General features: G+C 46.3%; 1 protein-coding gene across 6 annotated transcripts in view; it reads left to right on the top strand.

Annotated features, from left to right (window-relative positions):
* PDE10A (phosphodiesterase 10A) overlaps window positions 1-23,076 on the top strand; it is a 619,063-nt gene that overhangs the window by 363,609 nt on the left and 232,378 nt on the right. Inside the window, exon 1 of one of the 6 annotated variants that reach the window (XM_023254561.2) lies at window positions 2,218-2,374. The exons of 4 other annotated variants lie outside the window; for them this stretch is intronic. In XM_023254561.2, the coding sequence (XP_023110329.1) occupies window positions 2,233-2,374 (142 nt within the window). In that variant the 5' untranslated portion in view covers window positions 2,218-2,232. Of the gene's footprint in view, window positions 1-2,217; window positions 2,568-23,076 lie in introns of those variants that run through there. One more of the 6 variants, XM_006932134.5, reaches the window with a different exon arrangement.

The following is a 23,076-nucleotide window of genomic DNA, read 5'->3' as shown; positions in this document are numbered from 1 at the left end:
TCGTGACCTGAGCCGAAGTCGGACGCTTCACCGACTGAGGCCCCCCGGGCGCCCCTACAGTGGTACAACTTGTTAATGAAGTCCCAGAGGCCAGGAGGGTGATAGTGCAGGGTCACTTCCGTTAGGTGGCTGCTGGCTCTCTCGAGTGTTCAGTTGAGAAAGGGCGTGACGTGGGTTGCAGAGGTGGGTGGGGCGGCCGTGTGGGCTGGCGGCGGGGGGACTGGTTTGCTGCCCGTGTTTGCTACTACGGCCTGAGACCTCAGCTAGAGTTACTTTCTTGACTGACGTTCCTGTCCCTGGCGAGGCCTATGGAGCCGGCCGGGGCCGGGTGAGTGGTGAACAGAGAAAAGGACAGCACGGAAAGTACAGACCGGTCTCAGCCACCTGTTTTGCTCAGCATACCCTGATCGTGGTGTCTGCTTTTAAAAAAAGTATTGATTATAGGGGCCCCTGGGGTGGCTCAGTCGGTTAAGCATCTGACTTCGGCTCGGGTCATGGTCTCACGGTCCATGAGTTCAAGCCCCGCGTCGGGCTCTGTGCTGACAGCTCGGAGCCCGGAGCCTGCTTCAGATTCTGTCTCCCTCTCTCTCTTCCCCTGCCCTGCTCTCTCTCTCTCTCAAATAAACGTTAAAAAAAAATTAAAAATATGGATTATAAACGCGATTTTTCTCCTTCATTTTCTGACATCTACCATATAACAATGGTTACTGCAACCAGCATAAAGTTGGGTTCAATACTGCAGTAGTCGTGAGGCTCTTCAGTATGGAACTCTTTATACCGAGAGACTTTGAGAGGAAACCGTATAATCACAAAATATCAATAATAAATGAGGCAGGCATGGCAGACCTTACTGGTTATTTAATGCATGGAGAACAAAATAAAAACATCAGAGAACAGCCTGCCTGACTAATCAAGGTGAAGGTTTTTGAAGGACTAAGAAGTTGTCTGTTGGCAAGTTCTTAGTGTAAAAATGTCCGCGAGTGGGGCGTCGAGAGACAAGGACACCTCGAAAGCAGTGACTCTTGTGAAGTGAGTTTGGGGGCTGGGGCAACTGCGTCTTAGAGTCTAGGAGTCTCCGGTTTTTGTTCACTGGCTTCCTCCTTTCTCCTTCCTAGGGCAGTTGGAAGCATCGCGTATTAGAATTCTATTTATGTCACTAAGTGACGTAAAACGCAGCATTACGTAGCAAGCCCTCAGTGAATGTTGGCAAATTATGGGTCGTACAGAACTGTTTGCAAAACAACATATTAATGTTACTGCATTTGAGTAGCTAGGGGGAAAATAATCAAAGTCGTATTTACGTACATCTTTGGACACGAGATTTGGCTAATGTTGCTTTCTGCCTTAGGTGTGTTTCAAGAATTAGTTCCTTATTTGGGGCACAAGCATGGAGGGAATAGCCTGGGGGCCGTACTGGAAATACTTCTGTGTGGTTTTACTTGATAACGATCCTGTCCCAGTGAGTAGAGGCAGCGTGGCGGGCCCTGTGGCTACGTCTGTGGGCAGATACTCTTCTGTGTCCTTGATGAAGTGGTCTCAAGAGCTTTCTAGAGCATGCGTTGCGTGAGTGGCAGGTTTGATGAGGAAATACACGGACGTAGATCTGCCGATGCGAAGCTCCGAGGGACCCAGGGAGAAGGACGCAGCGAGGAAGTCAACGCGCGGGGAGTGTGGTCCCACAGCGGAAGAGGGGGGAGGAAGGCAGCTGTGATTTCGTCACAGTGAGCCCGGCCGGGAAGAGTTGGGATGCTGTCAATTGCGGGACACGTTAGGACATCCACACATGCACACAAACACACGCGTTTTGGCTTTTTAAATAGAAACAAGGACCCTCCGTGGACAACCCACTTTGTCTTTGGATTCAGTTTTCCCTGATCTTGAAACCTCACTTTACAGAGAGCTCATTCACTGCCACCGTCGCAGACAGTCGTGCTTTAGAACTGTGCACTGGCTGGCCTCTCTCTCTCTCTCTCTCTCTCTTTCTCTCTCTTTCTCTGCGGAGTGGTTAGCATGCTGGAAAAGTCTGCAGGCTCTCTTGGCCGTGGGTCCCCCCGTAGTGCCAAAAGCCCAGTGAGTGTCCCCCGGAATCCCCGGAGCGGTGAAGGTGGGTGAGTGTAAGGAGCCAGGTGCCCGTGTGGGTGGGAAGCGTAGACCGAGCCAGACGAAGGCCTCTGACCAGGCAGGGGGGGCGTGTGACGTGCAGTCCGGCGAAGATTCCAGGCTCGCACTGTGATGTCAGCAGCGCCGAAGGGAACGAGGTCGGACTCCGCCTCGGCAGTTGGAATCTGTTGGAGGGCGGTTGGTGGATCCTTGGCCTGTGAGAGTTGGGCAGAAGTCCCCACCGGTGCCCGCTGTGACTCTGCGTGGGAAGGAGGTGATCTGGGGCCCGTGCAAGTCTCTGCCCCCAGGGCTGCCCGCATGCCTGGTGCGGCCCGGAGGGGTCAGGCTGCCCAGGAGGCCAGGGAGGCCTGCTTAGAGGCTCCGAGCTGGTGGCCCGAGAAGCGCTCCTGCCTGTGCCCACGTGCCCTGGCGGTTAGTGGCCAACTGTGGTATGGCCACATTATATGGTGAGGAGGGGGTTTGTCCAAAGGAGGCGGCAGCGAACGCTTATTAGGCGCTTACGGTGTACCCGGTGCTCTGCTAAGCCTGTTGAAAGGTCCTGGGCCTCTCGAAGTAGCTGTTTTATGACACGGCAGTGACACAGAGGCGCCCCTAAGGTCTTCCTAGTCAGCGTGGGGCTCGTGATGGAGGCAGGGGCTTTAAGGCTTCCTCCGACTGTTGCTCATTCCAAGACGCACAAGAAGGGCCGATGGGGACACAGCCAGAACCGGCTGGGATGCTGTCGGTCCGACGCGCGGGAAGGGCGCCCCGCATTCGTGCCGCAGGGACACGTCCAACCCGCTTGCACGCGAGGGGGGTACACTGGGCACAGAGTGCACGCGCAGGTCCCGTCGCCTTCTGAAGGTCAGGGCGGCCGTGCCGGGTGCCCGGTTTCCCCCCCGCGCGGTTTTGGGCAGAGCGTGTGGTGCACACGTGGCGGAGACCCTGGAGGTCACCGTAGGGAGGGGTTGAGCGTGTTCTTTCAAGTTCATCCCCGGTCGTCCTGTAATGCAGCAATTCTGAAGTTAACCGGCACGGAGGAGGGATCAGAAGGTGCTGGGCTGTCTGGGTCAGAGTTCGGGCTGCTGTGGAGGTACTTTCTGGAAGGGCTTGCGGCTCACCTCTCTGAAGCGTTGGGAGGCGCATCTGGGCGAGGTGGCAGGTGAGAGGAAGGCATTCCAGAGAGACGACTGGAGATCTCTTCCAGAGACGACAGAGGGTGAACGGGTGCAAGGGCAGTCACGACGTATTTGCCTTCGAGCTCCACAGCCCGGTGGCTCCTGGCTGGTAGTGAACCAAGTATCTAACCGCTCATCTGGGATTAGTAATGTCTATCCGAAAAAATCGAGAGATGATGGAACTTTTTTCTTTGAAAAAGGATTTGTGGTTGTACCCCCTGTATAAGCTTAGCGGAAAATAGAAGAACCCGAGGAACAATTTATTGAGCAACTATCACATTCTAGGCAGTATGTTAAAAGTTTTACATCCATTATCCTTATTATCCTTTATGATAATCCTTATGAGATTGATCTTATTATTATGACCATTTTACACATCTGAACCTTAGGACGAGCCCGTGGCCCAACGTCACACGTTGGTACCTTCTTTACCGATCAGGGGAAGAACTTCCTTTTTCGTGATGGGGAACCACTTCTGAACCAATGTTTTAAGTTTGGCAAGTTTTAAGTACAGTTTTGCTGAAGAGTATTTTGTCAGTTGCTTTTCCTGTTTGAAGAGATAACTTTGACAGTAAGTTAGCAGTGCGTTTGCCCGTAACTCTTAAAAGTTATATTTTTAAGATCTCTTTGATATAGCTAGTCATATGGAGCGATCTCTTTCCAAAGTGTGGAAATAAGAACAGAAATTCAATTATGAGTAATAAAGTGTGCTTCTAAACTTTCGCAGAACGAAATTTTAACCATTCTCAGATGCAATTAAACAGTTGCCAAAATAGATATTGGTATTTTCTTTTTTTTTTTTTTCAATGTTTATTTATTTTTGGGACAGAGAGAGACAGAGCATGAACAGGGGAGGGGCAGAGAGAGAGGGAGACACAGAATCGGAAACAGGCTCCAGCCTCTGAGCCATCAGCCCAGAGCCTGACGCGGAGCTCGAACTCACGGACTGTGAGATCGTGACCTGGCTGAAGTCGGACGCTTAACCGACTGCGCCACCCAGGCGCCCCAGATATTGGTATTTTAATTAACCAGTGGATTGACAGGTTTCGTTTTTCTTCCCCCCCTCAACCAAAAATAAGTGGGGTAAAAGTCTTTTTAAAGTGTTTTTTTTGTTTTGTTTTGTTTTTGGTGTTTATTCTGAGAGAACGAGAAAGAGACGAGAGAGTGCGCAGGGGAGGGGCAGAGAGAGAGAGGGAGAGAGAATCCCCAGCAGGCCGTGTACTGCAGAGCCTGACACAGAGCTCGAACTCAGAAACCGTGAGATCACGGCCTGAGCCGAAATCAAGAGTCGGACGCTGAACCGACTGAACCACCCCCAGGGGCCCCCAGTTGGGCTCTGTGCTGACAGCTCAGGGCCCGGAGCCTGCTTCGGATTCTGTCTCCCCGTCTCTCTGCTGTTCCCCTGCTCGTGCTCTGGCTCTCTTTGTCTCTCAAAAATTGAATACATACTAAAAAAAAATTAAAATAAGTAAATCGTGCATCAGGGTGGAGGTGAGTGCTCGGGAGAAAAACGCAACAGTGAAGGGGGAGATGGAGCGTACTTATACTTTTGATACAAGCAGGGAAGGCTGTACCGAGAAGGTAAGATCTGAGCAAAGATTTCGAGCAGGTGAGCCATGCAGATTGCTCGTGAAAGGTTTTCCGAGGGAACCGAGAGCAAGTGTAAAAACCTGATTTGAGAGCATGGCTGGAATATTGGGAGGCGAAGCAGAGAGGCCAGAGTGAGAGAGTAAGGGACGAAAGAAAGATTGTGTAGGGTATTCAGAGCCCCAGTAAAAGTTTTGTCTGTTCTTTGAATAGCATAGGAAGCCGTGAAAGGGTTCGTAAGGAGAGAAATGACCTGTTCTGACTTACTGACACCATTCCGGCTTCTGCGTTGAGAAGCAGACACAGGGAGACAAGTTAGGAGGCCAGTGAGCAGTCCAGGCAAAGGATCATGGTGGCCTGGGCCACAGTAGGCCGTAGACTGGATGAGCCGTGGTGGGGTCGTGAATATATTTTAAAGGTGCAGCCAACAGGCACAGCCTGGTGCATGGGGCGTGGAGGTGGGGAGAAAGTCACGAAGGATAGCGTCAAAGTTTTGGCCAAGTTGCTTTGCAAAATGTGCGAGAATGGACGATCGGGTTGAGGTTGCCAGGCTCCTGTAGTCAAAAGCATCTGGGTTTTAGACCAGACGGACTTGGTGCGAACTTCAGCTCGGCCAATGATGAGACAGTGGATTCTGAGAGAGTTATGCGACTTCTCTGAAGTTCCGTTTCTTCATCCGTAGGTTGGAGATAATCCCTACTTCACGATCTGGGTCTTGTTTTACCAGCCTTCCCTCCTGCCATCCCTTCAGATGCTACTTCTCTTTCAAACTATGCAGGAGAGTATATGGTTCTCTGGCTTAGCACACATCTTCACTGTATCACATAATGTCCGTTCTATTTTTAGTGATGCTAAATTTGCCCTCAGGTTCAGTTGGTGTCAGCCAGATGTCTCTACTGTAAAGGTATCTTTTCTCCTTTGTAATGAGTGATCTGGGGAATGGTACTTGCAGGTGGTGGGACTGTTAGTTCTCAACACCCAGTTATTCAAGTGGCTTTCCCATTCGTTGATGAATTTTGCTTGAACTGTTACTTTGAGGTTTACAGAAGGATGTGTTTTGAAAGACTCCAGTATTCCCTCCTCATTTAAGTTTTGAATTATCTTGTACACAAGAGCTACCCCCTTCCTCGTTTTACTTTGGGTATTAACATAGACTCGTGAGTTTCTTGTACGTTTCAATGTACAATAGTACATTACCACATTTATCCATTCTCCTTTTTTATTTAATGTATTACAGCCCATAGCTATATATATGATTTCTGATCCTCAAACTGCCCCAGATTTGGCCTGTACGAATCCTTGCAGAACATTTTCTTAGTCCGTTGCCCATACTGCCTGTTAGCCTTAGGTGTTTCTTGGCCTTCTAGCACAGATTTTTCCACATTTACTTTATGTTTTCCTATTTCATGCCAGGAATCAGCCATTTCTCCAAGGAGCCTCAGTCCTGTTAACGGAGAAGGGTATTTAGTCACCAAGACTTGAGCACTAGATGTGCTCACTGCAATTTGGGTGTTATTCCATTAAGGGGTTTTCAGTATTTAAAGCCAAAAAAATATCTATCTATCTATCTATCTATCTATCTATCTATCTATCTATCTATCTAGATATTTACCTACTAAGTTTATTGTTTATTAAATACTGCTACCTCTAATTCAAATCCAATAGTATAGAGTTCTTCCTTACCAGGAATGAAAAAAAATTTATATCAAGTAATCCATGTAGAAAGCAATTAATAGAAAGCTCATGTACTACAGGCCAGTTTAATTCAGCAAGAATCTCATCTCCTGGTACAAGTATTAATATTGATGATTTAGCACACTTAGAATAATTTGTTTTGTGGGCTGCGATAGAACAAGAAATCTGAGGAAAGTGTTCATTGCGTCTGGAATTTTGACTCGGTACTCTTCGCATCCTTACTTTAATCAGAATCACCTACATGACTCATAAGGCTAGTGTCCTTACAAGGTGAATAGTTTAGTAGGAGTGCATTTGCCTTTTTAAAATTTCTTAAGTTACAATCAAAATCTGTTTATTAAAACATAAATATTTACTGTAAGACTTTAAAGGAATTGAAATGTGACTTATGTAATGTCCTAATACTGCCTGTAGATTTTGTTGATGTAATAGTCGATATGTGAATTGATATTTTAAAAATTGTTTTATTGTAGTATCCCATATTCATGCTGCTTTTGCTCATTTTAGAATATTGAATCATATAGGGGCATCTGGGGGCTCAGTCGGTTAAGCGTCTGTCTTCGGCTCAGGTTGTCGTCTCGTGATTTGTGAGTTCGAGCCCGCGTCCGGCTCCATGCTGACAGCTCAGAGCCTGGATCCTGCTTCAGACTCTGTGTCTCCCCTTCTCTCTGTCCCTCCCATGCTCATGCACTCTCTCTGTTTCTCAATAATAAATAAACGTTAACAATTTTTTTTAATTAAAAAAAAAAAAGAAAATTGAATCATATCATCAACTTCCCTAATGAGGGCATTTTGAACTGTATCATTCATATATATATATATATATATATATATATATATATATGATACATATATATTTGTGGATTTCAATTAAAACCGATTGTACTATAACGAATGTCTTTTTTAAATGTAATAGCATTTCTTTTATTTTTTAATTTTTTTTTAACGTTTATTTATTTTTGAGATAGAGAGAGAGACAGAGCATGAACGGGGGAGGGTCAGAGAGAGGGAGACACAGAATCCGAAACAGGCACCAGGCTCTGAGCTGTCAGCACAGAGCCCGACGCGGGGCTCGAACTCACGGACCGCGAGATCATGACCCGAGCCGAAGTCGGCCGCCCAACCGACTAAGCCACCCAGGCGCCCCTGTAATAGCATTTCTATTTGGATTTTAAAATAGATATTTGAGATCTTTGTTACAAACACACAGTGTAGTCTTTTAAACAAAAAGCACTGCTGAGTGACTGGGTCGGCTTTGTGGATTACGTTCCTTCTGGCAAACGGCGTAAAACCCGTTGAAGGCAATCTCAGGTAGGTTATATTTTTAATTTACGTCAGGCTGCTCTATATTCAGCGGCTACATTAGCATTTTTAAGGGTCTTCCGAGGAGCTGTGTGAGCTCTTCGCTTGTGTGTCCCAAGTGTGAGGTGAACGTGACATTGCCTTTTGGCCAAGATTGCAGAGCAGGGCAGGACCGGATGAGCAATGCTTGTGGTCGTTCACATCTCTGGCAGCCCGTCCCATACAGCTGTGGTTCTTGTTACTGGAAACCCTGGGCTTTGAAGGAGAGACCACAGCCAGTACTGACTGACAGGTTTACTAGAGTAGAGCAAAGCAAGACAAAACAATAAACAAATAACTTCTCCATTGACCCGGGACTACCGCACCAGCTTTATTCCAAGTACAAAACTTAAACCTTATTCCAAGTTCTGCCTTGAAAAACTGACAGAGGCGTGCTCAAAATACTTGTCAGGGAAAACGCCTGAGATGCTTTCAGCTATCTTGGGGGCTTGGGAAGAAAAGCCCCCTTGGTGCTGGCTGTGAAGATTTATAGGCAAGAAGGTTGCAGCGTGCTCGTTTATAACGAATCCTGATACGATGCCACGGGAAGGTATCTGGGCGAAACAACTCTGTCCCATTGTCGAATTCGTTTTGATTCAAGCACTTTGTTAACCGAGGGGAAATAGCTGTAAAAATCTATGATTTCCTCGTGGTTGTTGTGATTGAGTTACACGTCCACGCTTTCTTAAAACAGTGCTTTTTTAAATGCAACTTATTTTTAGTGTCTCTCCCAATGTAGCTTAAATGCAGGCATTTTCGTTCATATTTATCTTGGAATATATTTGAAAGCACTGACTTTGATGGCAGGGGACCCGGTATATTCATTTTTCTCACTCCTCCGTAGTTTAATGCCACCAGGATTTTGCTCTAGTATTAAGCCAAGGCTGGGGAAGGGTGGGGATGGGAGAGGTATTTTCTCCTGGTGTCTGTTATAACCAGAATAACTTAATTTGAAATGCAGTAGACATGTAGTTAGAAAGAAAACCCATCCAGTTTTTAAAGCAGTATTTGTTCAACTTTATAAATTCCCTTAAGGACGGAAGATAACATTTCTGGTTGGTAATAGGAAAAGTATAAAGGCTAATACTGGTTAAAATAGAATAGGGTCATCCAGTTTCATAGGATTGGCAACAGAAACAAAATGTCAAGGGAGCATTGTACTTGGAGGGGTGGAACTCAGCTCTGGTGGCTGGATCTCTGAGACCCACAGGGTTCTGATAGCTGGGCAGCAGTGTTTTCTGGGTGTTTCTGTGTGGAGACCTTCTATAAGGTGCTTGTCTTCATTTAACCTCTGTAGTTTGCAGCCTGAATTCTAAAAAGGCAGAAATAGTCATTTCTTTTTCCTGGAAGGCATGTGAAAAGTATGTCTTGTTTTGGTTTGCTTTTGAACAAGGCTTTCCCGGAGGACTTCTGCCTTAGTTCTTCTATCATATGAATCAGGGAAGGAGGAAAAGAAATCATTCATACTTTAAATTTGGGGAAACCACCAACTTACTTACGGATGGATTTAAAGTCGGTTTATCCAAGGTCATACGTGATCATCTGACAAACTGGGACCAGAAAGGCTTTTTGGAGAAAGGCTTTTAAGGCTGCATTCAATGTAGCATTCTATTAAGCTGTATGCCTTAAGACTGACTAAATCTTGTTGTTATTTCTAAGAAATAACAAGCATTTTGGTAGATTTGTTAATCCCGGTTGCAAAAACTTTTAAGATGTGTAGGTTTGCATACGTTTCAGTCTTTTCTGACTCTGCTCTCGGGTGCTCTATGAAAATAAGGTCCCCCCCGCCCGCCTGATAAACAGTCTTTTCCCTTGTGAGGTACGAGCCTGGAGTTTTCCTCCACCTTTGGCCCTCAGTCACGATGGGTGGGCCTAGAACTTGCTAACTGCTAGGTTTCTTACAGTTTTTACTTGATGAGACATGCAGTGGTTAGTTTTTCTATCAGTCCTGCTAGTGTTAATAAAATGATACAGTGCAGTAAATTGAGAAATGTCTTCATCTTCCTCGGGAATAAATGCTAAATGTTTATAGCAAAACTAACTTATCCCCATCGAAGGACCGAGAGCCGAAAGGAAATTCCTCGTTTGGTTTTCCTTAAACTGCTGCGAAAGATGAGCAATTTAACTATTAAATTTAGATTTGAGAGCCCAGTGTTTGGTGTGCAGCTTTCTCCTTGAATTGTTCTGATTGGTTTCTCCCCATATATACTTTAACACAGTTTGTGCATTTTTGTCTTTTTCTTTCCGCTTTCCTGGGAAGAGAATTATTTGAGCGGCTGTAGCGCTGTGTGGGATACCTTGAAGGTGTGAACATTTAGGGGCCCACCTGGAGAATCCGGGCTAAGCTCTTCCTCTCAAAATCTTTAATCTCATGTTTCGCCATATAAAGTAACATCCCCAGGTTCCGGGGAGGAGGCACGGCCGTCTTTTGAAAGGTTATTTTTTGGCCAACCACAACATTTGGCTTTTAACCTGTGAACGGTTGAGAGGCAGTAAGGTTGACAGGTAGGAGGAGGGTAGGAATTCGAGACTGTGGAATCTGAAGGCACACTCATTGGAAACATGGCTCAGTTACGTATTTGCTGGGAAAACTTTAACAAGTTACTTAGTCTCTTAGTCCTCTTTTCCTCTTCTGTAAGACGTAGACCTACTGATCTGTCATAGGGTCATTTTGAAGATTAAATAATTTAATAAATGGAAAGTGATTAGAATACTGCCTGGTACATCCTGGTACACAGTAGGCACTCGACAAATGTTGACTGTTATTATCGTAAGCAGTTGGCTCAGAAAAGCTTTGCATGAATCAAGCAGCTTGTGAAGGCTGGTATTTTGGTGGTGGATACAGTTGATGTGCTTCGCTTGTATTCATGCAAGTTCATTATTTGCTACCTGAAGGAACATTGGCAAGATACACAGGAAATCATGATTTGTGCGTGTGTTGGTGGCGCGGGGCGGGGGGGGGTGTCTGGTGACAATCAGACTTCTCTGTGTATACCGTCTTTATATTGCTTTAATTTTTGAATGTATAACAATTTGAAAAGGCCAACAAAATGAAGTTCAAGAAATAAAAGCTCAGAAAGAATCATCTATACTTGATTGTATAGCTAATAAAAATCCCCAAAGAGTAGAATTTGGAGTTTTTTGGGCATCTGTTCCCATGATTCATGAATCTGTGTTGTTTCCTTTGGTGTATGTATGATTTTCGTTCTTTCGAATCGAGTCCCATTTTTATATTCAGTATATTTTTTCAAAACCTTTTTAAATTTCATCTTTTATTGTGCTTTCAAAATAGGTAGATTTATTAAGACTTGGTGAGTAGGTCATTTGATAAGAACAAATTCATCTTGGAAAAATGTACTTAATTTGAAATATGGATCTCTAACTTGTTATTAAATTGAGATAGAGATTTGTGAAGTATAATGATTTAAAACATAGGCTCCTACTTACGAAGCTCTCATCACGTAGTTTTTATTTTCCCATTGGTTTTGTGTTTTTAACCTTGCATTAACTTTAACACTTTTGCTACAGTTCGCTTACTTTTTATTGTATTGCTTTGTACTTCTAGAAATGAAAGACTGAACATGAGTGGGGGAGGGGCAGAGAAAGTGGGAGACACAGAATCTGAAGCAGGCTCCAGGCTCTGAGCTGTCAGCACAGAGCCCGATGCTGCGTTGGAACTCACGAACTGTGAGATCATGACCTGAGCCGAAGTCAGACGCTTAACCCACTGAGCCACCCAGGCGCCCCAAGGACCCTGTTTTTATTATCTCTAGATTTCTAGTACCTGGCATTTTGTTGACGCTCAAAAACAGTTGTTGAATGGACTAATCAATGCATCGTTGGGTGAAGAGATAAAAGCCAAATCACTAAAATTACCTTTTGTGATTTTTCTAGGCTTGTGTGGCAAGTTCATGAAATGGCCAGAACAAAATTCCTTGTCCTTGGACTTGTACTCAATGCTCCTCTCAAAACTACTGATTGATTCCTTTTTTCTGCTTTAAATATGAGATCAGCGGAGGGCTATTCAAATCCTTTGTGCCAAACAGAATAAATTAATCCCCACCCCCAGTAGGATTTAGCACTTTTGCTCATCAGAATCCTCAAAGGAAATTTCTCAAAGCTTGAATGCCTTAGCAGCACATTACGAGAAATTCACTGTTTTGTTAATTCTGTTTATCATACCTTTTCAGTGACATGCATATTCCCCTCTTAGTCAGTTTGGGCTGCTGTTACAAATACGTAGGCTGGGTGGTCTAAACCACAGACATTTATGCTCCTCCTTTCTGGAGGCACAGGCTGATTCTGGAGGTGCAGGAGGATTTGGCTCGTACTGAGAGCTCTCCTACTGAGAGTTTGCAGACGACCACCTTCCTCCATTATCCTCATGGCAGAGAGAGAGGGTGAGAGAAAGTCTCTCCTGTCTCTTCTGGAGCACTAATCCCATATGGAGGCCTCCACCATCATGAGCTCATTACTTCCCAAAGGTTTCACCTTGAAACACTGAAGATTAGGGTTTCAACGTACGGATTTTCAGGGAACACACACATTCAGTCCATAGCACTATCCCTCTGTCCAAGTGTGCTGATAACTCAAATTACTATTAAATGGTCCAAACTGTTCTTCTCAATTATAAGGCTTCAATAGACAACTCAATGTTTCCATTTTTATGGGCGTTAAGAGATATGGCAAGTTAGAACTGAACAGTTGACAGGCCTTTTTACTTGGGTTTTCTTCCCTCACTGTCATTATAATGGATCTACAAAGGAAATGAAGGTCTATTTTCATCTGTTTTTCTTACTATACTAAAAATTGTAGAATTTAACCTGTCCAAATTTGAAGTTCTCGTGTTCTTTCTCATTGGGTAGTGGTGCCATACACATAGCTACTGGAGGTGGGACCCATGGGCCTACCACCTTTAGTCAACTGGTAAGTCTGTTCTCCCTTTTCCTTTAGGCCTCTTGCACGGTTGTTCCAACGCTGTGTTCTTAGTGGTCTGACTATGAACACCTTAAGGACAGGAGTGGCACTGACGTCTTACATTATCTTGCACAGCCGGATGGTTGACCCTCAGAGCTTTAAGGCAGACATGGAGAGAAATCAGGTGGAGACAGTGACCTTGTATTATGCATGTAAGAACAGAAGTAGAGAAAGTTTGGCGGCCGAGGAGGGCATGCATATTTGTTAGGCGAGGGTTGAGGTGGGAATGGGCGGCAGTACTTAGAGTCAGAGCAGAGGGGAGGGGGAGAGGGAGAGGGAGAGGAGGGTGTGTTTGGCTCCAGGTCGTGGAGGTGCTTCCATATCTAAGAAGAGTTTTCTTACTTTGTTTTGAAACAGCGAGCAACTGACTAAATGCTGCATTTTAAAATACAAATGTGAAACAGATTATTGCCCTTTTGCTTAAAACCTTAAAACGCGCGTTGCTCCCACCCTACAAAACTGTCAGTGTGCCACCGGGTTGTGGTGTTCGCAGAAGAGGATCTTAAAGTCACCGACACGCCTGGATTCTTGCGGGGAGGAAAAGGCCTTGGGGAGGGGCAAGGGGTCCAGTTTACCCACGCGGGTAACAAGACACCCGCGGCCACTGAACAAACAGGGATGCGGCCTCCCTGGGCCTGCGGCTCCGCGCACCGCGGGAACCCAGCAGGTTACTCAGCCGGGTTGCCCCTGCATCCCGCAGCCCACCGAGTGGCATCCTCGTGTGTTCTTTTTCAGCCGGGGGGAGGGGGGAGGGGTGCTGGCAGGGGCAAGGGGCTGTGCAATGTTGCTTGTTTAAACAGTCTTCCAGGTGTTCTTGTTTCTTCAGCCCGTCCTCCAATTGTGGGTCCCGGGTTCCTGGCCGCTTGCCCACCTCAGTCAAAGGAAAACGCCGGTCCCCGAGATGCCGGCGGGCGGGCTGTACTTCCGGCCTGCGCGTGACGTCACCGGAAGTGCCCGCCTCCGCCCGCCCTGCCGTCGGGTATGGCGGCTGGTGGGGCGTGGAGGCCCCGGAGGGACCCCGGGCGGGGTCTGGGTGGACCTCCCGGTGCAGGGCTGCCGGGAGGTGGGCCCCAGAGTACGCGGTGAAGGGTCCGCGCGTGGGTGCTGGCGTGTTAGGGGCCCCGCGGCCTGCGGAGGCGTGGGGTCATCCGGACGCGGACGGCCGCAGCCTCAGGACCTGCCCAGCCTGCTCGCAGCTTCCCGGTGTCCCTGGCCGTGGACCCGCGTGCAGTGTGGGGTGGCAGGCCGGCCGCCCCGAGGGCCTGTGCTCCCGGTGTCCGTCCTGCCGGCCTGCGCGTCCCCAGGGGGTGGGTTCCCCCACCCAGGGTAGCGTGCAGAGATGCTGTCCCGGAGACCTGAAAGCAGAAACACTAGTTAACTGTGGTGGGGGCGGGGGAGGCGGTAGGGCTGGTTCACAGGACTGCGTCCGTAATCGGGTACCTTTAGGTTGCAACCCATCCAGATCGCTTGAAGAGTACGAAAGGTGATGCGCTCAAACCAGGAGCCCCGAGGCAGGGCAGCTCCAGGGCTGATGAATTCGTGGCTCATTGACATTCCTAGGATCCGCTTCTTTGCTGCACCCACTCTGCCAGTTGGCTTTGCTCTGATGGCGGCGAGATAGATGCTCCCACTGTAGCCTGGTTAGCGTGTTGGAGGGAGAGTGGCTAACCGGCTGACTCGCAGGGGACCAGGTTGCTCTCATGATCGATTTGTCCAATCAGGATTTGTTCTGGAGTGGCCACAGTGACCTTCCCTGGTGTGAGGAGAGGAAAGGGCTGATAGAATGAGGATAGGAGAGACGAAATCCCAACATTTAACAGGTGAGCAGAGGCTCTAAGTCAGCAAAAGACACTTGGAAGGGCCACTTCGGGAGGTAGCAAACTAGTACTTTGTAGCCCTAAGTGTTAATCTGTCAGTGTCTTAAAATTACGATCGACTGAAACTTGTTTCGTGAGTACGTTGACGTCTTTTGGACATCAACCCTCAGTGACTCCTCACGGCATCGTTGGCAGGTTTTTATTGTTTTCTAGAGCTTGCAGCGTTTAGCATCGGATGGATTGTAACAGATTTTGAGAGTCTCTGTGAAGTTCTGGTTGGCTGTTTTTCATTTTACGCTTCTCAGGATGGGTAGTCTGTGCGATGATTTATTTGCTTTAGGCAAACTGATTGTTGGATAACAGACCTTCTCTGGTGTGTTACGTAGGAGAAATTATCAAGAATGCACGGGATTGGTTCCTAACATCTGATATGGCTGAGTCTGAGCAGGTGAAGACTGAGGCTGTCAGGAGGCCGAGATGGTCGGATTGAACTGTTCAGGGAAGTTTGGCTCGAATCTCCGAAAGCCGTTCCAGGGCAGCGATGGGGTCTGATGTCACAGTGTGGTGATGGAGGCGCAAATCTGACTGAGGGCAGGACGGCGAGCGCGGGATGGCGGAAGAAGGAAAAAGAGAATACGTGAGGAGTTTCCCCGGCTTGAGGGAGGTTTGATTGTTGTCGCGTCGGGATTGGTGGGCGCCCGAGCATATTAGAAATCTGTGAGAAGGGGATGAAGAGAGTTTGAGGACCTGAGATGTGGAAAGGGGTAATTGAGTGAACAAAACAAAGGGATCTCGGGGTCCCGGGGGAGGGGGGTGCGGGGGAGGGGAAGAGCTGGCTGGGGTAAGGGAGAAGGTAGGATGCGGGTAATGGTTCAGAGAGATGCTGAGGAGGAAAAGGGAAGGATCCTCCCAGAAATCAAAGCAGTCAGGTTACTTGTCAGGGAGACAACGATGTGTGTGGGTGCGGAAGAGTGAAGGAAGTCTTGGTTCTGCTCCCTGGGGACCAGGACACGGAGTCATCCCGGGAGAAACTGAGGGTTTGGCACAGCTGTGCGGTCTCCTCTGAACAATTGAGGCCAGAGAAAGGACTTGGATGTTTGGGTTTACGTTGTGCAGGGATAGGCAAGGGATTCCGTGGTGGCAGCTGAGGCATCGCTGCGACAATTCTTCACGCTCAGTAGGGCGGCGGAGACGGCCGAGAAGGCCGGGGACACGGATGGAAGGGTGCGGGTGAGGGCACAGAGCCGACTCCGTAGGAATGAGAGGAGGACTGAGGTGTGAGGACAGGAAAAGGGGTGTTGGTCCGCTCGGCTGCTGTGACAAGGTGCCCTAGACTGGGGGGCTGACACAACGGCCGCCTATTCTCACAGTTCTGGCTGGAAGGCCAGGGTCAAGGTCCAGGCTGTTCCAGTTCCTGATGAGAGTTCTCTTCCTGGCTTGCACATGGCCCTCTTCCTGCCACGCGCTTGCGTGGCTTGTCTTCGCAGAAGGGCGCGAATCCCGCCCCGAGGGCCCCGCTCAGTGACCTCATCCCCTCCCCAGGAGCCCCATCTCCAGGGGTCCTCCCATTGAGGGTTAGGGCTTCTACGTAGAATTTTGTGGGAACGCCTTTCAGCCCTCAACAGAAGGTGTGGGCAGTGAGGGGATTTTTTTTGTCCCGGAAGGAGAGAACCAGGTTTCTACTTGGCCGCGGTTTATGACATCATGACTCCCAACCCACAGAAGGGAGTATCTGGGTGCAAGTTGATGATTTTCATTTGAATTTAACACGGAAGCTTGAAGGGATAAAATAAGCAGTAGGTTTGTAATTTCTTAAGCCTGTTTTATTGGCTGTGTCAGCAGGGTCCCATGTCGTTCCTGAAGTGTAATTGGAGACAGCTATAAATCATGGAATAAACACCTTGTAGTTTTTTAATAGAGGACTATTTGACGTACAAGCTGAATTGAAACTAGTCCGTAGAAGTCTTTTGTTTTGGATCTTCAAAATGCGAGTTTATTATGTCAACAAGCTTAATTTTTGGTTAGCAAGTGTGATATTTCTTCAAATGTTAAAAACTTAAGGTAATTTTAAGTCAAGGGTTTTTAAAAATTAATTGTGGGTAGTTCCTCTAAGGCAGTTTCCCTCTTCAGGAAATTCTCGCTCCTGGTTGGAGGGCTATGCCTGAGCCCCACCGGGTCACTGGGTGTGCCTCCGCCTGCCTTTCAGACCCCGTGTTTCCAGATGCACACGTTGGCGAGCACTTGAAAGCAGTTTTAATCCGATTCTCAGCCCCCAAACACCTGTTTCACTGGAGCTAACGTAAGCGTTACATGCACATTTTCTAACAGATCGCTGTCTCTGTCACTCTCCTAAATGGAGTTTAACGGGGTGACTCTTCTGGAACTGGAACTCTGACGTACATCTGCGTAAGTAGAGAGAGTCGTCGTGTATAGCTAGAGCACCTTTTTAAAAAATGAAACACTTGCTTTAAAGGTTGAATTTGAGGGCAGAAACTTTTATTGTAATTAATGTAGTATGTTAGGCTGTTTGTTTCATTCCTCAGTGGCTCAAACCTGCTTAGCTCACAACTTTAGCCTACACCCTACCCGACAATTACACACCTCCCTCCCTGTTGGGTTCACACAGGAATGGCCGAAGGTGCCAGACGCTGTAAACTGATAAGAGAAGAAGCACACGGGCCTTTGCCATAAGCCAGGGGTCCCTCCTGGGCCGGCTGACGCACACAGCCCCGCTCTGATGTCAGACAGCTGATAAGCAGCGCCCTTGGCTCCTTTCCCACACTTTGTGCAGAGTGGGAAACGGCTCTTTGTCTGCAAAACGCAGCTCTACTGAAGTCTTCCTCTTTCAACTATATTGCTGTTCTTGACTGTAGGCCAGATTCCTGTCTGCTTAAACAGTTTAGTATTCTTTCTGAATTGTTTGGCAGAAATGGATGTTTGTTAGCGAAAATATGTTTAATTCATCGTGCATGGCATTCTGTGGTATGTTTGTTACCCCTTACGAGGCTTCACATTTGGTATTTTTTTTGTGAAAAAAGAACGCCGGCAGATATGATGAACGGGGTAGTTCAGTAGGTGGCCGGCACAAAAACTTATATACACTGCCCTCAATATCTGTACCTTCACCTCTGTCTTTCGGAACCTTTGGGGAAGGGGAGAGACTGACCACGGACCGAGATCGTTCAGCAACACAACATCTGGCAGGCCATGTGTCGCAACATATTTACTGGCATTTACGCTGAAACGAGGAGGAATATGAGATTCATGAGATTTAGCTGTTCAAGACTGGTGATAATCTACTGGTACATATGCCAAACATATTCTCTCTACTCATTAAAAAAAAAAAAAAATCCAGACGGAGCATGTTCTAGAGCCAAATTGTCATTATAGTGATAAAGTCTGAACAGTATGTCATCCAGTAAAATGCTTAACTGTATCAATGGCTCATTATGAAATCCTAAAGAGGAAAGATAACATTCAAACCTGGAATCTTGTGCCTCTCTCGTTAAAAAAGGGAGCCCAATTTGGGGCGCCTGGGTGGTTAAGCGTCTGACTCTTGATTTCAGCTTAGGTCATGATCTTACAGTTCATGGGTTTGAGCCCCACATCGGGCTCCGCGCTGACAGTATGGAGCCTGCTTGGGATTCTCTCTCTCTCTGTCTCTCTCCCTAGGTTGCCCTCTCACTCTCAAAAACTAAATGTATAAACTTAATAAAAAAAATATAAAAAGGGAGCCCAAGGGGCCTATATCAAAATTAAAGTCTATAAACCTGAATAACCTAGCTCACTATATACCAAAAATTATTAGTTGCTCATCCTGAGATCAGCTCAGATTAGTGCAATTCAAGTTCTGCATTATTGCCTAATCTTACATTTCTAAATATACCCTAGTTGAATGAAGTTAGCAATGAGAATTACAGATCACAGTAATGAGCATATACAACCAATTAGAAGCAGGAATTATCTGTTTAACATCTATACTTCTATCACCAAGGAAGTCGAGAATGTGTCTTGGGAATTTAGAAATGCCACTGAATTTCTCCAGGTCCGTCCTTAAGCTATGATATTCTACTGAGGCCACTTTTGTAGCAATACAGTAATTTGTTTTTTGACTTCTATAAACTGATATTTTATATTCGTGTGTTAGCGACGGCCAACATTTGCTGAGCACTGTTTTGAGCAGTTGTAATCTCTTCTCCTCATTTAATCCTTACAGCAGTCCTGTGAGCTGTAGATACTATCGTCAGCCCCATTTTACAGGCGAGGAAGTTGAGGCATCGAAGGATGAACTTGCTCCGTGGGTCCGGAAGTGGCTGAGCTCAGAGAAAAACCTGGCAAGCTGTCTTGCACAGGTGGAATTTTATTCCGTGAGTTAGCTGGTGTCAGCGACCAGAAAAATCATGCCCCTTTTCTTCGGCCGTTAACTTATTGTCAGAAAAGTGATTCAGAGTTGAGGCAGGGAATTGGGAGTCTCAGAGCTAATAGGTGACGTTCACGTACCTTTCCAGAAATCAGATGTGCCGTGTGCGGGAGGCTTACACGGGTGGTGTGCAGAATCGGCATCCTGGCACTCCTTCGCCACCAGGGAGAATTTGGCTCACGGATGGTGAAGAACTGGCGACTGTTGCGTTGGGGGGGGAGGGGGGCACGATATTGACAGGGAGGTAGCAGGTTGAGGGGCGTGTACGTGAGCCGAGGAGGAAAAGTTATAGCGGGAGCAGGTGGCCGGAAACTTCTGCTGTATTTGCTGCCCCGTGGAGGATGACCGTGGGCTCTGAGACGGAGCGGGCCGATCGGCTCGTCACCGAACGCGTGTGAGTGAGAACTTGCTCGAAGAGTCAAATCGGTTTGTCTAAGAGGTGAAGTAAGATGCTTCTCGGATATCGCCGTGTTCGAAAATGGCTACAGTCACAAATCAGAGAACTGTCTTTCCAAGGACAAAGTGTGAAAAGAACTTAGGTTCTGTCAGCACTCTGACCTTACTTTCCCCTCGGTGATGACTTTATCCATAGCGGTGATATTGACGCTTCAGCACAGGAATGAATGTGTTTAGTGTCTCAGTGCCGACGCCTAAGCGGTGTGTAATTTCTTGTTCTGGTCTATTGGCAGGACTTGATCCCTTCGTTTCCCAGCAGGATCTCATGGCGTGTGCTGTCCCGTGTTTTCACATTTATCAGCAAAGAGCTAGTAGAATCGACAAAGAAAATAGCCTGTTGGCAGGGGCTTGGTTCCCACAGACTCAGTTGGTTAGCTTGACTGCTGACGGATAGTGTGGGTCTTGATGTGGACAGCTTCCTGCCCCCGTGGATTCAGTGTAAAACGGGTGTGTCTTAGATGGGATTACGAGAATACAATGATTTTAACAATAATCATTATTAATAATGAAATTACTGGAAGTAATGGGAGCACTTACTCATTCAGTTCTAAAATATTCGTCAGATGCCTACTATGTGAAAACAGAGTCGGTCCTCATTATTTACGGATTCTGTATTTGCGGATGTCTACTCACTAAAATTATCTGTAACCCCCAAATCAGTATTCGTGCTTTTGCCGTCATTCGTGGACACGTGCACACGCAGAGCGGCGCAAAATAGGACTCAACCCACGTGTGCCTTCCAGGCTGAGGTTCGACGATGCAACACTCTGCCTTCTCAATTTCAGTTAGCCGTTCCGTAAACGAAATCAGTGTAATGTCTTGTATTTCTCATTTTTGTGCTTTTTAGTTGTGATTTGGCTGTTTAAAAAGGCCCCCACGCCGAGTCCGAAGTGCCACCGAATCCAGTGTTCTTAAGGACAAAAAGGCTGTGATGTGCCTTATGGAGAAAATGCAGATGGTATTACGGAAGCTTTGTCCAGGCATGCATTAGGGTGCTGTAGGTGGTGACTTCGACGTTAACAAATCAATAATGTATATTAAATAAGGTGTCTTTACATAGACACACACATAAATCAAGGTTACGTATTGGTCAGTTGAATGAAAATGTTGTGATTAGAAGTTCCCAGGAGCCTAACTAACCCTGTATTTCCCCTTGGGGGCGATGAGTGGTTCAGTATTTGCTAATGTAGTCTTCGTGTGGACTTTATACGGACAAGAATCCACGGTAATTCTAGGCTCTGGGGAAAAGAAGATGAATTCGATGGTAGTTTCTGCCTTTGAAGATCAGGCTACTTGCGGAGAGAGACTTCAGTCAGTGTTTGGAAAATTGATGTACTGAACATCCCACATAGCTTAGGTCTTCCAAGAAAAACTTTGAAGACTCTTTTAGGTTGAGAAAGAAGTTATTAAACAGAATCAAGTGATTCTGATTTTAAGACGAAGGAGTCCTTGAGAAGGTTGATTTTGGTTCTGAATACATACTTCTCTTAGATAAAGCATTCTAGCTTCTTGATATTAAAATACCAAGATAACGGAATTGTAATTTCATGTTTGTATTTTTGAAAGCGTATGGTGAGACACATCACGTGCGTTGCATCGATCGTTACCAGGGGCTCTCCCATTTGTCTCGGTGGTTTCTCTCGTGGGGGCAACTGCATTTAAGCAGGAGGGAGAGTGTGGTCAGACAGTTGCATGTTTTAGATGTCAGATCAGATTAATAGTCTCTTTTTCCATGTTCGTTTTTTGGGGGCACGATATTTACGCAGTTATTTAAAAGATTCATTCTGCCTTTTAAAAAAATCATTAGATTTTTCAGAGACTTTATTAGTCTGCAGAGGTTGCCAGAGGACACGGTCACCTTGGATTAGACCCTTTTACGTGGCCTCCTATGACTTTCCAGTGCTTTCAGCATACAGAGCACGGTCCTGTCAGTGTTATTTCCCGAGCCAAAATGCCCGTGACTGGACTCTCCTGGCGACACTTCTCTCCGCCCTATTTAACTTTAATATTTTCAGGAAATGTGGGTCAAAAATATCTTCAGATCAATAGGGTCTTCAAAGACCAATTAACATCAGCAAATAAGGATCAGATCACCAGTCGGCCCGGTCGGCTTCAGCTTTCTTTGAAGAAAACCACTTTGCTCCGTGTGGTAAGTTTGCGACGAGGCCAGCAGTGTTCTTCCTTGCTTATGGCACCGGTCACAGCAGGAGAAAGGGCTGATTAGTAAGAAACTGCAAATTAGCTCCTCCTTTATGCAGGTGGACTCTTCTTAATAAAGCCTTTCTTGGGCGTAAGCTGTTTGCAGAGCAAGCGAATCTTTAACAGAGGTTTGCGGATTTGGTTTGGTATTGAAGGTAAACCTAGACGTTGAGTTCTTGCCTAAGTCAAAGGAACCTTTTGTACAGCATATGATAACTCATCCTTTTAGTAAATTGAGATTTTTATATTTTTACACCATAGATTGTCTTTTTTTAATTTTCTTTTTTCTTTTTAAAAATTTACATCCAAATTAGTTAGCATATAGTGAATCAGTGATTCCAGGAGTAGACTCCTTAGTGCCCCTTACCCATTTAGCCCATCCCCCCTCCCACACCCCCTCCAGCAACCCTCAGTTTGTTCTCCATATTTAAGAGTGTCTTATGTTTTTCCCCCTCCCTGTTTTTATATTATTTTTGTTTCCCTTCCCTTATGTTCATCTGTTTTGTACCTTAAATTCCTCATATGAGTGAAGTCGTATCATATTTGTCTTTCTCTGACTAATTTCGCTGAGCGTAATACCCTCTGGTTCCATCCATGTAGTTGCAAATGGCTAAATTTCATTCTTTTCGATTGCCGAGTAATACTCCATTGTGTATATATACCACATTTTCTTTATCCATTCATCCATTGATGGACATTTGGGCTCTTTCCATACTTTGGCTCTTGTCAATGGTGCTGCTGTAACCATGGGGGTGCATGTGTCCCTTCGAAACAGCACACCTGTATCCCTTGGATAAATGCCCAGTGGTGCAATTGCTGGGTCGTAGGGTAGTTCTGTTTTTAGTTTTTTGAGGAACCTCCATACTGTTTTGCAGAGTGGCTGCACCAGCTTGCATTCCCACCAACAGTGCAAAAGAGATCCTGTCTCTCCGCATCCTCGCCAACATCTGTTGTTGCCTGAGTTGTTCATGTCAGCCATTCTGCCAGGTGTCAGGTGGTATCTCATCGTGGTTTTGATTTGTATTTCCCTGATGATGAGCGATATTGAGGATTTTTTCATGTGTTGGTTGGCCATTGGGATGTCTTCCTTGGAGAAGTATCTGTTCATGTCTTTTGCCCATTTCTTCACTGGACTGTTTGTTTTTTGGGTGTTGAGTTTGAGAAGTTCTTTATAGATTTTGGATACTAACCCTTTATCTGATATGTCATTTGCAAATATCTTTTCCCACTCTGTCTGTTGCCTTTTAGATTTGCTGATTGTTTCCTTCGCTGTGCAGAAGCTTTTTATTTTGATGAGGTCCCAGTA

Source organism: Felis catus, chromosome B2 (genome assembly GCF_018350175.1).
Source record: "Felis catus isolate Fca126 chromosome B2, F.catus_Fca126_mat1.0, whole genome shotgun sequence".
Taxonomy (NCBI): Eukaryota; Metazoa; Chordata; class Mammalia; order Carnivora; family Felidae; genus Felis; species Felis catus.
Note: the sequence above shows the minus strand (reverse complement) of the source record. Positions and strands in the feature narration are given on the sequence as shown.